At 40.6% G+C, this 14,459-nt stretch overlaps 2 protein-coding genes across 2 annotated transcripts; one reads left to right on the top strand and one right to left on the bottom strand.

The window, feature by feature from the left end:
* Positions 1 to 2,754: 2,754 nt before the first annotated feature.
* Positions 2,755 to 7,213, top strand: LOC143852538 (putative 1-deoxy-D-xylulose-5-phosphate synthase, chloroplastic). The gene is made up of 10 exons (XM_077361952.1): positions 2,755 to 3,004; positions 3,468 to 3,593; positions 3,728 to 3,892; positions 4,101 to 4,251; positions 4,846 to 5,117; positions 5,289 to 5,562; positions 5,661 to 5,968; positions 6,123 to 6,404; positions 6,513 to 6,797; positions 6,938 to 7,213. Exons 1-10 carry the CDS (start codon positions 2,864 to 2,866, stop codon positions 7,085 to 7,087), a joined length of 2,154 nt encoding a protein of 717 aa, XP_077218067.1. The 5' UTR covers positions 2,755 to 2,863; the 3' UTR covers positions 7,088 to 7,213.
* An 803-nt stretch (positions 7,214 to 8,016) lies between these two features.
* Positions 8,017 to 14,362, bottom strand: LOC143852541 (NPL4-like protein 2). Its single transcript, XM_077361956.1, has 2 exons — positions 13,151 to 14,362; positions 8,017 to 8,591 (listed from the first exon to the last, which is right to left on the bottom strand). Exons 1-2 carry the CDS (start codon positions 14,135 to 14,137, stop codon positions 8,337 to 8,339), a joined length of 1,242 nt encoding a protein of 413 aa, XP_077218071.1. The 5' UTR covers positions 14,138 to 14,362; the 3' UTR covers positions 8,017 to 8,336.
* Positions 14,363 to 14,459: the final 97 nt, after the last annotated feature.

Below are 14,459 nucleotides of genomic sequence, written 5' to 3'. Positions count from 1 at the left end.
AAGAGCTAAACCACTGTTAGGTGGTGATGGTGATGTTACAGATAGTCAATCTACAAGCCCAGCCATATACCTAGAGTTTGGGAAGAACTGCCAAACCACGGTTAGGTGGTGATGTTACAGATAGTCTATTAATATTCATGCGACAACGGGACCATGACCATGTACTTCGACTAATGAGGATCAGACATGTGCTACCTAGGACAAGAGTATTAGGTCCCACAAAAACATTATTCATAAAAGAAAAATATTTTTTTATATGAATCACGTTCCTCTAGACCGTCGGTAAAACTGAATCACATTCCTCTGGACCGCCGCTAAAACCCTACTTTGTTTTATTGAAAACTCTTTGTGCATGAATCAGGTGATTGAATCAGCATCTGATTCCGTTTTTGCATGATTCCAGCATTTGGTTAAAAAAAGAATGGAATTGAGGAGCCAGAATTGACACGGCAAAATTAAAGAGAGAAAAATGTTGGAATCTGTTTCCCACCCCAAGAAGTGGTAGTGGTACTCTGATTCTGCCCTGGTAAGAATAGAATTCCTATCAGAATATGATGTTGATTTTGATAATGGCACTACTCACTTTTGTTTACACTTTTCTAATTGGATGTTAGCATCTTCAATAATATTGAATAAATGATCCAAACCATTTATTACATAGGTCTTGCTAAGGATGGGCCCGGGAGCAAAATCAGCCCATTGGATGATTAGCAACCTTCCAATTTGTGGCCAATAAAGGCCGATGAGAAAGAGAAAAAAAAATTAACGATCTGGATTTATTTTAGGGTTGGGTGTAGATATAATCGGATGGTTAGGATCATCCGATCAATGCGTTATTTTATATTATATTGCCACCTGTTTGCCAGATCATCTAAAGCAATAGTGATCAGATAATGCTAGCCGTCCGATCAATGGCCGACAAATAGACAATTGGAATGGCCATTCAGCATTATGATGGTCAAGGAATGGATGGCCATTGGAATAATTTGTTGTTGCCATCCAAAGTGGAATGGCCCCAACTTAAGTAAGTTCTTAATTAGGAACCACTTGTATTCCACTAAAGTGTGGAACGCCTTAGAAAAGATAATTCTTACGTGTACTTAAATGTAGCACTAAGTCCTCTTTGGGCAACGACTTCTTAATATAATATGAGCGGATGATGTTAAACGACCAGTTACTCCAAAAGCTTAAGTTATTAGAGAAGGTGTTACTTAATCTTTTATACTTCAACACTGCTCCACACGTGTGGCCCCTTTTTCTTAGGGTTGGCCTACATGTGGCACAAGTAATCCTTCCTTTTGAGTTGGCCATTACATGTGGATTTTTAATATCAAGGAGTTTTGAACTCAGGGCCTTTGCTCCTTGTTGATATCATGTCAAACACTAGACGATAAATGGAGGATAAGAATTATCCGAAGTGACTGCAAATTCGAGAAAAAATGATTTTTCACCACTCAAAATGTGGGATTTGGAGAAACGAGCGTTGTAGGTTGGGTTTGTCAAACAGGATTCTTACTTTTTAAAGGGCTAAAATTGATTTCCCAAGGCTTTGTTGGTTTTGAATTTTGAGAATTCATCTCGAGTCCAAAATGGATTATTGGATTCAAAATTAAATGCAATTTTGAGTCCAATAATTTATTGCGATTTCGAGTCTAATAATTATCTTTGGAAGTGGTCGCATGTGTAGGGCGTGCCATAACTATCGTAGTTCAATGTGTTTAATGTCCAATCTCTTTCAACTGGGTGACTAGAGTTTATCGGTTGCTTGTTTGGTCAGTTCATGAGCCAATAGTTTTCAAACACCTAAATCTTGCAAATAATTCATCCGTTTTACATCAGACTTGAACCCACCGAGTCGCTTTATGATGGCCCATCAAATCAATAGTCCCAACCACCAAAATTAAACATAATTTTGAGTCCAATAATCAGTTTGGACTCGGAAATGATCTGTTCCTAAAATCCAAAACAAACATGGCCTGCATGGGATGGGATGCAAAGTGCTCATTTGTTGGGCCCCGACTTAGATATAGACCTCGGCCCAAAAATCATCTCTATAAGATTATTATCATAACCCTATGAAGTATGAACTGTAGATTTTTTAAATGGATATCACAATATTAGAAACCTTCAAAGATCCGAGTGTTGCAATCATTCAAGGGAGATGATTTTTGGAGCAAGATCCATCTACACCAGGCCAAATTAAATGAACACTTTGGATCACCCAATAATATGAGATTATAAAAAGTGTAAAACAAAAACACGAGTGTGGTACTGTGGTTTCTCGGGCAATGGAAGTTGCATACGTTCCTCTTTTTCCTTGGATTTTCTTGTTTGTTGTCATTTGGGTGTGAACGTGTGATTGACTCTTTTGTTACCCTCATAAGTACAACAAAAATTGAGGGGATATGGGGTCTACGTAAAAAAGGGGGTGTAGATTTGAAATCCCTATAAAATTATGTTTTGCTCGTGGACTCTGCCTTCATCTATCAATGAGTTTTGTATTTTTCCTAACGTGGACCAGTAGCGAAATCCACTGTCTTTTTCCTGCATGTGCATTGTTTGGTGGAAGAATGGTGTGTGTCTAGTGTATTGGATTGACCTAAAAAAATGGGGAATATGTGAAGGAGAGTAGAGAGACCATTGGGTGTGGGTTTGTCTGGACATGCACAATCCATAACAGCCACATATGGTTTCAGTTTTTTTTTTCCTTCTTTAAAATATTCCTTCATACTACTTAAAATTTTCAGCTTCTTATATTAATCCCCATTCCACTTTGTCTGCCACTACCCACTTCTCGTTTTGGGTTTTTGCCTGCATTTTCACCAGTTGGGTTCTTTCAAGTTCTTGCATTTGTTCATCTCTTATGGCTCTCACCACATTCTCTTTCCCTTGTAATTTGCTTGAGGTACTAGCTTTAGAACAACCCACCAAAATCACTTCTCTCTCTTCTGGGTTTTTTGGAGGAGCAGATCTACAACACCCAGTTCATCATAAACTTCTTAAGGTTTGTGTCTATTTAATCTGTATGTCTGCTTATCTGTCTCTCTGTTGATTTGTTCTAGGACCCATTTGAATGTTTCTTTAGAATTTTTGTCTTTATTCTAATAGTCAGAAATAACATCAGTTATTTTGGTAGATTGGTTGGGATTAGCTAAATAGAATAGAAAAACCCATTTAGAGTAGAGAACTAGTAACCATATTATTAGTATTGAGCTACCAATTGTAAAATAATTGACCCCTGAGGCTGGGTTTTGGTCCTTTTCTCTCTTTTTGGAAGCTTTTGTTGATTCTTCTCATGTTTTTTTTTTCCTTTTCTTTTGTCATGTAATATTGGTGGTCTTAGAAATAATATATTTAAAAATCTAGAATTAGAACCAACCCACCAAGGGTTTTCAATTTTCAGCTACTCTCAAGCTTTACTAGACAAAACCAATGACAGAAATAGATCATTTTGTTTGGATTTGCAGGGTAGGAAAAGGCCATGTATCTGTGCATCAATATCAGAGAGTGGGGAGTATCATGGACAGAGACCACCAACCCCTCTCTTGGACACCATCAACTATCCCATTCACATGAAAAATCTCTCCATCCAAGTGAGTAAATAGATACACACAAAAAGCTGGACCTTTTTCCTTTCTTTTTTTTTTTGTAAATTTGAATTTATGTGAGCAAAAACAAAGCAATTTAAACCATCAATTCCCTCTGCTTCTTCTTCCCTTTCTTGCAGGAAGTAAAACAGCTCGCAGACGAGCTTCGTTCCGATGTCATCTTTAATGTTTCTAATACTGGAGGCCACCTTGGTTCAAGCCTAGGCGTCGTCGAGCTAACTGTGGCTCTCCATTATGTCTTCAATACACCACATGACAGGATATTGTGGGATGTTGGCCATCAGGTCCCTTCTTTTTCTTTTAATTTCTCCTCTGTTTATCATTATATGTGAAATTAATGAAATATATTTGTAGAGAAGACATGCTTGCTACATGAAGAATTTCTTTTTACATGTGCTCCCATCTCTGCCTACCAAGCAAACAAGCAGAAGGTTGTGGACAGCAAGGAGATGGAAATTGGCTTAAGTTGCTAACACTTTCTGGTTTTTTCAGACATATCCACACAAAATATTGACTGGGAGAAGAGATAGGATGCCAACAATAAGACAGACAAATGGCTTAGCTGGATTCACCAAACGTTCAGAAAGTGAATATGATTCCTTTGGTACAGGTCATAGTTCAACCAGTATCTCAGCAGCCTTGGGTGGGTATCTTTCTATCCTACTCCATCTTTCTTTCTTTTTCTTTCTTTCTCTGTTCTGCTGCTTAATTATACTTCAACACTCCTATTCCCCCTCACATGTGTCCCCTCTTTTTTTTGGGTTGGCCATACACATGGCACATGTGGCTCCTCTTTTGGGTTGGCCGTAGTGAATTTTTAATATTAAGGAGTTGTTGTGTTTTGAACCCATGACATGCCGTGAGGTAATGACTCTGATACCATGTGAAACAACCAATTACTCTAAAAGCTTAAACTGTTAGAGTTGGTGTTATTTATACTTCAACAATAGTTTTACTTCCTTTTCTAGAAGTCCAGGTGAGTGGGGATCAGCTTAATTCGTTGATCTAATACATGGGCTACTTACGGGGTTGTTTTGCTGATCATAGATATGTGATATAATAGAATTGGCTGCTGAACCCGTCAGCTGATTTTATTGATCCTAGATTTACATGCTAGTTTTTCTTTCAATAATATTTGTCATCATTTCAAGAAAAAAAAATGTTAAGAATCTCAATTTATTTTCCCATTTTCTTTAAAGTTCTCATTTTCTAATGCCTGGAAAGTTCTGCTGAGCAGGAATGGCAGTGGGGAGGGATCTCATGGGTAAGGAGAACAATGTGATTGCTGTCATAGGTGATGGTGCCATGACTGCTGGACAGGCATATGAAGCCATGAACAATGCTGGGTACCTGGACTCAGACATGATTGTTATCCTTAATGACAACAAACAGGTTTCTTTACCCACTGCAAATCTCGACGGCCCCATTCCTCCTGTTGGAGCTTTGAGCAGTGCCCTCAGTAGGCTACAGTCCAGCAGGCCACTAAGAGAGCTTCGGGAGGTCGCCAAGGTCAGTAATTCATCTAAATAACAGACTAGTTTGATCTCAAAACTGATTAAACTAATCAATTTCATTATCAATACATTCAAAACCAGCTTCCCTTTTTTTCATGAAGTTTCAATGTTTTCATCTTAAGCTAAATGTCTTACATTCTGAATCAATTTTCTCGAAATGTTGCAGGGAGTTACAAAACAGATTGGTGGGCCAATGCACAACTTAGCTGCCAAAGTTGATGAATATGCTCGTGGGATGATCAGTGGATCTGGTTCATCCTTGTTCGAAGAGCTTGGCCTCTACTACATAGGCCCTGTTGACGGCCACAACATGGATGACCTCATAGCCATTCTCAAAGAGGTGAAAAGCACCAAAACAACAGGTCCAGTCCTCATTCATGTTGTCACTGAGAAAGGCCGGGGCTACCCATATGCAGAGAAAGCCGCAGACAAGTATCATGGTAAAAGCACACCTATACTTTGAAAGACTAAACACAATTTTAATTGCTAATTGGATGTATCAAACCTTAAAGATGGCTGAGATTTCTCTCATCTGTAGGTGTTGCAAAGTTCGATCCAGCCACTGGAAAGCAATTCAAATCAAAGACACCAACTCAACCTTACACCACCTATTTTGCTGAGGCTTTGATAGCTGAGGCAGAGGTGGACAAAAACATCGTTGCAATTCATGCGGCTATGGGAGGAGGAACAGGCCTCAATCTCTTCCTTCGGCGTTTCCCAACACGTTGCTTTGATGTTGGAATTGCAGAGCAACATGCTGTCACTTTTGCCGCTGGCCTTGCTTGTGAAGGTGTCAAACCTTTCTGTGCAATCTACTCATCGTTCTTGCAGCGGGCTTATGATCAGGTAAGCTAATGTCTTTGTCACCATCAATACCATCATCACCATCATCCTGTATTATGTTCTTGCAAATTATACCGTTTATAGTAATTTCATCACTGCTAATCTGCGAGTTTACAGATTAGATTTTAGATTGAGGGGTGTGTTTTCCAAATTGCAGGTCATACACGATGTTGATCTGCAGAAACTGCCTGTGAGATTTGCATTAGACAGAGCGGGGCTGGTTGGAGCAGATGGACCCACCCATTCAGGCTCGTTCGATGTGACTTATATGGCGTGCCTTCCAAATATGGTGGTCATGGCTCCTTCAGATGAGGCAGAGCTTTTTCACATGGTTGCAACTGCTGCTGCCATTGATGACCGACCCAGTTGCTTCCGATATCCAAGAGGGAATGGGGTTGGTGTTCAGTTGCCCCCAGGCAAAAAGGGTGTTCCTCTTGAGGTGAAAACATTCTTAAACTCAACTTCTTTCTCCTATATGGTAACACATCTCAAGGACTTTTGAACCAAGTTAATGTTAACCATCACCTCCCTGAATTTTGTTTAACAGGTTGGGAAAGGCAGGGTTTTGCTTGAGGGTGAGAGAGTAGCTCTTTTGGGCTATGGAACGGCAGTTCAAAGCTGCTTGGCTGCAGCTTCTATGCTTATAGAGCACGGTTTGCAGATAACAGTTGCCGATGCACGGTTCTGCAAGCCATTAGATCAAGCACTTGTCCGCAGCCTCGCTAAATCACACGAGGTGCTGATCACTGTTGAAGAAGGTTCCATTGGAGGCTTCGGCTCTCATGTTGCTCAGTTCATGGCCCTTGATGGCCTTCTTGATGGAACTACTAAGGTAAGACTATGCCAATGTGTCATTAAATTATAAAGACGGTTTCTTTGGTTGGCTTTGGATGGATTATTGAATGCTGAATTATGGCAAACAGAAACTTATTGTTGTAATGCTTACATTGTGTGCTGAAAACCAATGTGCAGTGGAGGCCGTTGGTTCTTCCAGATCGATATATTGACCATGGATCACCACAAGATCAGATGAATGAGGCTGGCTTGACACCTTCTCACATTGCTGCAACTGTGTTCAACATCCTTGGACAAGCCAGAGAGGCTCTTGAGATCATGTCATAGAAAAATACAGAAGAAAGACACGGAGAAGTTTTCCCCCAACAATGTAAAAATAGATGAAAAAAAGTGAGAAGCATATTTTCTCAATAAAAACAACTGACTGTCTAAGCAGTCGCGCAAATTAAATTACTTCTTTAGTGTGTGCTTATTTGCATAAAGTAAAGCATCTTCTGAACCAAACCCTACATCCCACTTACAAATCATGGGAAGTAATTCAAATGATCGAACACAGGAGCACTGGGAAAAAATCATAATCCATGACCCCATGAAGAGCTTTGTATATCCATGCAACAGATGAGAAACTCGTTACAGAATTCCATATATAGACTTTCAGTACCTCACGCCAATGTCTAGTGGTCCCCAAATGTTCAACCCCATGAAGACCAGGCAGTTTTTATACCCACAAAATTTTTATGGAAGTTGCACTTAAATCATTTACCATAAAATAGTAGAAGCAGAACCAACAACGGGAAATTGAGCTCGCTAAGGAGATCGCAAATTTGGTGCAAAATGATCTGAGGTTTCTATGGGCATTTGACTTGCTTTGATGATCTGAGCTACAAATAGAAATTTCTCTCTATCCAAAGGTACTGCACATTTTCTTGAACAGTATCATCAGTCAGAAAACCAAAAAAAAAACAAAAAAAAAAAAAAAAAAGCAACGCAATCTTACTGATTTCCATATAGACTAAGGCAGTTGCTCAATTAGGGGAATAAATGTGGTTTTGGATCTCTTGGGATCATATAAACAGAACATATCCATATTAAAAGAGAACTACATCCATTTCGGAGATAATTTCAAGTGTGAATAAATGATATGTAGAAGGTAAAAGAATCTTCTCAACCAAATTCCGCTTCACTAAACCACATACAACACACAAATCTAAAATACCCACATACAATAACATTGCAAAGGAATTAAAGCCCATGAATCGTACAAAATTAAAGGCTTTTTATATTCAATTGCTGAGGAACACACATCCAAGATCCCATACATACTGTTTTAATCCATGCCATATTGGATCATGAACACTACATATTAAATAAAACATAACCTTATAACATCCAAACAGATTGATACAACCCCCATAAGCTGGCTTCTATGGGGATCTAGAATTGCACACCACAATTTTAAAGACATGGACTATGGTTTTCAAAGGCAGTGTGTAGGTAGATCTCTTAGAACTCAAAGATCAATCAAGCAATTTATCTTAATCCCGAGAAGGTTCTCTAGAAGGGCATGCAGTCCATCTCAAGAAGCATCGGCCAGGGATTCGATCAGTAGCTGGTAACCTTCTGGAACTGCTGTCTGCAATTGCACGCACACTGCCAATGCAGGCACATCAGCATTGACATCTAGATACCTGGCCAATAAGAGTAGCAGGTGAAAATCGGATATCCGCTTTACAAATGAAAGGTTTTTCGTTCGATCCAGGTGGTTTTTCAGCGCCCTCATTGTCACTGGAGTAATTCTGTTCTCAACTGGAAACGTTGTTGAAAGTGGACCCTGCAAAAGAGCCATCGTAAATTTTGTGTCAGTTTTAAAATGAATAATTTACAAAACACAATAAATGTGAAAGAGGGTAAGTCTAATGAAGTTCAGGTCTCTCATCAATGGTCTCATCAATGGTACAGGTAAAAGAATAATATGAAACTGGAATTGCAGGACGATGTATTGTTCTTAACAAGTTATAAATGCGCAAAAATAGACTAAGGCAATCATCAGCTCCTAATCCCAAAGTTCTAGCTTAATCATATTCGTAATTTAAAAAGGATAAAAGAGTGCACCTATGAACAAATTAAATATACCAACACAGATCACCTCCTAAATAAATAGCCTCAACAAGCTTGGAAATCTCATTAGTCCATTAAAGATGCTATCTTTCTCCATCCAGGCTACAGTGTCCCCGGCAATATGAATGGGTCACCAATCTGGCATCAGCCAACCATTTTGTCAAATAAATAAATAACTGTTGATTGTTTTAGCATCCGTAAGGTTCACATATGCATTTCTTTTTGAAACTGTAAAGATTTATCAAGAGAAATTACATGAGAGAGAGAGAGAGAGAGAGAGAGAGAGAGAGAGAGAGAGAGAGAGAGATGTTGGGGAGGGGGAGGGGGGGGGGGGTCCCACAAAACAGTTGGCACAGGCATTGGGCATGATGGCAGGGTCATCATGGCAACATGGTGAACAAACGATCCTAGGATCTCAATGGACCTGGACCCATCATCAGGCAAGTGGCAAGGAAAATGAGTGAGTTGCCCCAAGCTCTGTGTGTGTTGGTGGGTTGGTGGTTGGGGGATGGCAGAGGGAGTAACCAAATCCAGACTAGACATGGATTGGTGGTGGAGGTGACAGTAGTGGTGGCACCGTGCTTGGTGATAGAGAAGGACATGGAGGTCGAGGGAGTTGGCACCGAGGTAAGCAGCTGGCACTTGTTGTAGACGTGCCAAACGATGGCATAAAAAAGGCAAAATGCAATGGCATGTGGATTGTTTTGGTAGGACAATTGAAAAACAAGTAAGCTAAGGGAGGGGCGGTCTGGGGGGATGGATGCATTGAGTGTATGTCAGCCATGCCTCTTTCATCTCTCACTCTTTTTCTTTTTTGTTTTGTAGGTTTGATGGAGTGCCAGGAGTGCTTTGCATCTTCAAAGGGGATGGTGGTAGTGGTGAGAGAGATGTTTCCAGGCTCAAATTTTTAATGCGTTGAGCTTGAGGAGGGTGGTATCTACTTAAGGGCTTAGAGCAGGGTGTGGTGGAACTTTTGGGTGTTGTAGTGTGTGTTCGTTGTAAGTGATGGTGGAGTCTTAGAGACAGGTGGTAGATTTGATGCAATATATTTGAAGGGGGGAGGGTTTGCATAGTCATCATATATTGGTATGGTTGGAAATGGAGGAGAGGAGAAGACAGGGGAATGAAGTGATGCAATCTTTGAGTTGAATGGACGAAGCATTGAAAAGTAAGAAAGATATGATGCTTATGAGAAAAGAAAACCAGCTTATTATGATAGAATGTGCCTTAAAAAAGGGCAAATTTGAATGTAAATCCAATGTACAGAAATGAAAGGACTAAAATCATGGATTCAAGAGAGGAATTGTCTAGAGAAGAAGAAAATTGAAGATAGGAAGCATGTAGTGGAAGATACGTGGAACACATGATAGCATATGAACGTATCAACAAGGACCATATTGATGAAGACAAAGAACACCGAGATAGTTTTGGAAGGTCCAATCTCAAAAGTACTGAAGAATAAAAAAAACTCAATCCATTACATGGAAGAACTAAAGCAGATTCCATTTCAAAAAAAAAAAAAAGGGAATTAAAGCAGATTAGAATGAAGGGTTAAAATGGGAAGATGAGTGGGAGAGAGTTGGGCATATAGCTCAATAGGTCAGAGGTTGTACCTCAACCTTGACGTCATATGTTCAATTCCATCATACCAACCAGAAAATAGGGTAAGAGAGGCAGTGTCACAATTTTATAGGCTCGAACTCCCAGATCAATAATCCACGAAGATCGCAGCATAGGCTTATGCTCTACGTTCTTACTCATTGAAATTGGAAGTGATTCTTGCAGTATTTTTTGGAGGGGGACAATGCACACTCAAGGTCGATCTCCAACCAAGAGGTTTGATGCAGGATGGGAGAAGACACATAAGCCATTTGATTTATTATTTTGAGCCACTCAAGTGACTTACACATGTGGACCTTATCAATTGCATGTGTTTTTATTAAGGAACGTATCTGTTTAAGCCATATGGTGCTTTTAATTTAAAGGGTAGTTTAGGCATTATAGAAGTTTTAATTAAGTTCTTCCAAGTGGGATCCGGCCCATGAACCAATCTCTTTTGAACGTCTTCATTGTTGAGGATGACTCCTCAAAGTTATTTGCTAGGTTAGAGATGGGGCTATCTATCCTTTGAGGTTTGCCTACGCTATTGAGGAGGTTTTGGATACAGTTGAAAGCCATGCCATGGCTTTTGACCATGTTTTGTGGTTGCCCAATAATGAGGCGGACCACCTCTCTCGCTGGGCCACCTCGCTCACCGGGGAGTTATTGAGTGATGCCTCAGATGTTTGACCACTTACTCCCTTGAGGCACGATTGTTGTTTTTCTTTATCTTTTTGTTTTGGTGTAGTTTGACCTCCTTGGCCTTGGAGTTCCTTGCTCCTTTTTTTTTTTTTTAATAAAGTTCACGAATAAGAAAAGAAAAGTTTATTTAAGTGGTTTACCTGTCATGTACATGTATAGTATGTTATCACTTTAGAGTTTTTTTGGAGTCAAGTTAGGATTTTTGGGGATCAAGTTTGGCCACCTACTGTCAATGGAGGCATGCTAACGTTATTGGGGTGATGGGCATCTTTTAGTCATGTGGGATGAGAAGCCAACTCGGAGGTGGGCCTTGTGTCTGAGATGGTGGTAGTTGAAGGAGTTTTAACAATGGAGGCATGCTCCATGCTATTTTGGTCGTGTAAAGTTATATGTCTAGTGATGGTCTTCATTGACTAATATTACTTTGACATTGTTCAAAAGAAAAGATGGCATCGTTGCAACTTATACATTACAACAGCTCAACACATGAAGGGTCAAAGTATACCACACTAGTTGATCTTGGCCCTCAACCGGAAATAAACAATGATGACAACACACGATAGCTAAACAAGGCCAAACAAACACTCCTCTTAAAGAGGGAAGGAAATTAAAAAGCATGATACGGGCCAAATGATCTGCGTAACCATTAGCACCACACAGAACATGCCCGAACTCCACAACACCCCTCAATCATATCAAAAGTTTCCTCAATTTCGTCAACCCAAGTCCAACATCAAACAATTGCCAAGGTTCAAAAGCTCAAGCAATGTAGGTAAACATCCATTGTGTGATTATTTACGATGTTCAAGAGGTAAACTCGTTTTTTGCAAACAAGAAGAGGAAAAACTTAATCACATCATGCTACACTGCCCGGATGTATTCTCCATCTGGACAAACCTATTGAGATGCTTCGGTATGGCTTGGGTATTCCAGAAGGTCATCATCAGACCAGTGATTCTAAAATGGGGCAGTGGAATCTTTGGAAGCAAGGGACAGGCCCTATGGAAACTACTCCCATAGGGGTGACACTCATTATACCACAGGGGAGATACTACGTAACTGGGGCGAAATTATTTGGGAGAGGAACATTAAAATGAAGATAACCCCGAAATGGAAGCCACCGCCCAATGGATGGTTGAAGTTGAATTTTGACAGGAGCTCAATTGGCAATCCCGGAAGGGCGGGTATAGGCGGAGTAATTCGGGATTCTAGTGAGAGTGTTATAATGCCTTACTCTGGGCCGGCGGGCATTTGCGACGCCAATGAAGCTGAAGTCAGGGCACTTTTTGTTTGGACTTAGATGGTTTGTGGCAAACAAAAGCGTTCCATTAATTGTCAAGGGCAAATCTGCAAACACTATTAGTTGGGCACTAAACCACTCAAAGGGCCGTGGCGGATTCAACATCTCATATCGGAGATCAGGGACTTGGTGGAAAAAATAAAGCCCTCAGTTGAACACCGAAAAAGATCAGCAAACGAACTGGCAGATTAGCTCGCCAAGGATCGTGTCCTCAGAGAGTCTGTCCTCGTTGATATGGGGCCGGTCAATGTGGGCAATGGATTGCAATTTTACTAGCTATTGTATGCCATTTTAGGCTTTGTAATTACGGGACTTGGGGGCATCTTGTCCCCGTCCTGTGTGGTTTTTTATATCAATGAAGTCATCTTTCAAAAAAGAAAAAGAAAAAGAGATAACTCGCTTTTCAAAAGGAGGCTACTAGCAATTCGGACAATGATGCTAAACAAAATGTGTTCAATTTGGGTTGCACTGTTTGGATTCCATCCATGTCGGTCTTAATTTCATAAATGCATTATCATTTGCAGGTCGTATTTGGCTAATTGTTAAGTCTACATTTGACATCACAGAATGAATAGATGACATATTGCATTATTATACTACATGCTAAAGCATTATATGGAAATCAAACGCAACAATTGAATAAACCAAATAACAGAATTGCAAATACACACCTGGTGATCCAAAATCTTCACAACCACCAAGAAGAAATCATTATCCACTTCCCGCTTATCCTTCACCCCAATGACGACATCCTTTTTCATGCGAGAGAGCTTTGGATCAACATCCCCACTAATATGAGTTTCAAACCACCCTTCCTTATACAACCTAACACACATATCACTCATTTGAAACGCCTCGAAGTGCACATCAGCACCCCCATCCTCGTTCACCTCTAATTTCACAACCGCCGTCACCCACTCCTTAATCCCACTCTGCGCGTGTAACTCAGCAGACTGCAAAATCTCCGCATTGGACAACGTATAATCCCTCTTATTCTGCCCAACAGTCTGCGTAAATATAAACCCTACCCTCCTCATCCCTAACCCTAGCGCGATCGCCTCTACAAGTTTTTCCTCATCTGGGTCTCGAAATAGTAACAAATTCTCCTCAGTCCCCTGTTGGGGAGGCTCATAGATGAAATTCACAGTAACCCTAGCATCTGATTCTACAGTTCCATACATGAACCCGCCACGCTTTAGGGCAAAAGCTAGGGTTTCATTGATATAGTGTTGGAATTGGTTAGCTGCGTCTCGATCAAAGGAGATTGAGTCACAGTGGGGAGATTCTTGGCGAGTGATTCGCATTTGGCGGGCGATTAGGTCATCCATGGTCATTTTTTTGCCAAAGGATCCTGCAGGGGTTACGCGAGGAGCGTTGGGGATTGAGCGCTCGCCTTGGTAAGAGAGGAAGATCATGGAGCCATGGAAGATATTGAGGGAGGAGATTAGGGTTTGGGGATTGGACATATCGGAGAATTGAAGGAGGTTAGATGGGGCTTTGGCGAGGAGGAGGTTTTGGTTTGTTGAGAGGGTTTGATTGGGGACGGGGATTTGAAGCTGGGTTGAGATTAGGGTTTTTAGGTCGGAGATTGTGGTTGTGTTTGGGTTAGGTACTGTGACTCGCTCCGATCCGTCTCGGGTTCGGACTCTGATCAGCATTTTGGCCAAAATTGCAGACTTTTTTTTTCTGTATGTATTCTACCTGTTCGACTGATTGCCTGACTGAGTGTATGTTGGAGTATTATAGTAGTTTGGAAGAGATTCTGAGAGTGAGAGGAGAGGAAGGAATAGAAACAACTTTTCCAAAAAGAATAAGGAAGCAATAGAAACATTGTTTTATTTGAGTTGGAAAGGGACTATATTCTACTTAGCGATCTGTTACGATAACTTGGAATACAAGGCACGCAGGAATATCATCTTGGCCCAGGGGAGGAGTCAAAAGGACCAAGCCGGTCTGATGGACTAGGGGTGGACATGGTTC

Source organism: Tasmannia lanceolata, unplaced genomic scaffold (genome assembly GCF_043159265.1).
Source record: "Tasmannia lanceolata isolate RefF3 unplaced genomic scaffold, GAP_Taslan_0.1 ptg000019l, whole genome shotgun sequence".
Classification (NCBI taxonomy): domain Eukaryota; kingdom Viridiplantae; phylum Streptophyta; class Magnoliopsida; order Canellales; family Winteraceae; genus Tasmannia; species Tasmannia lanceolata.
The sequence above is the reverse complement of the archived record's forward strand: the minus strand, read 5'-3'. Positions and strand labels throughout refer to the sequence as shown.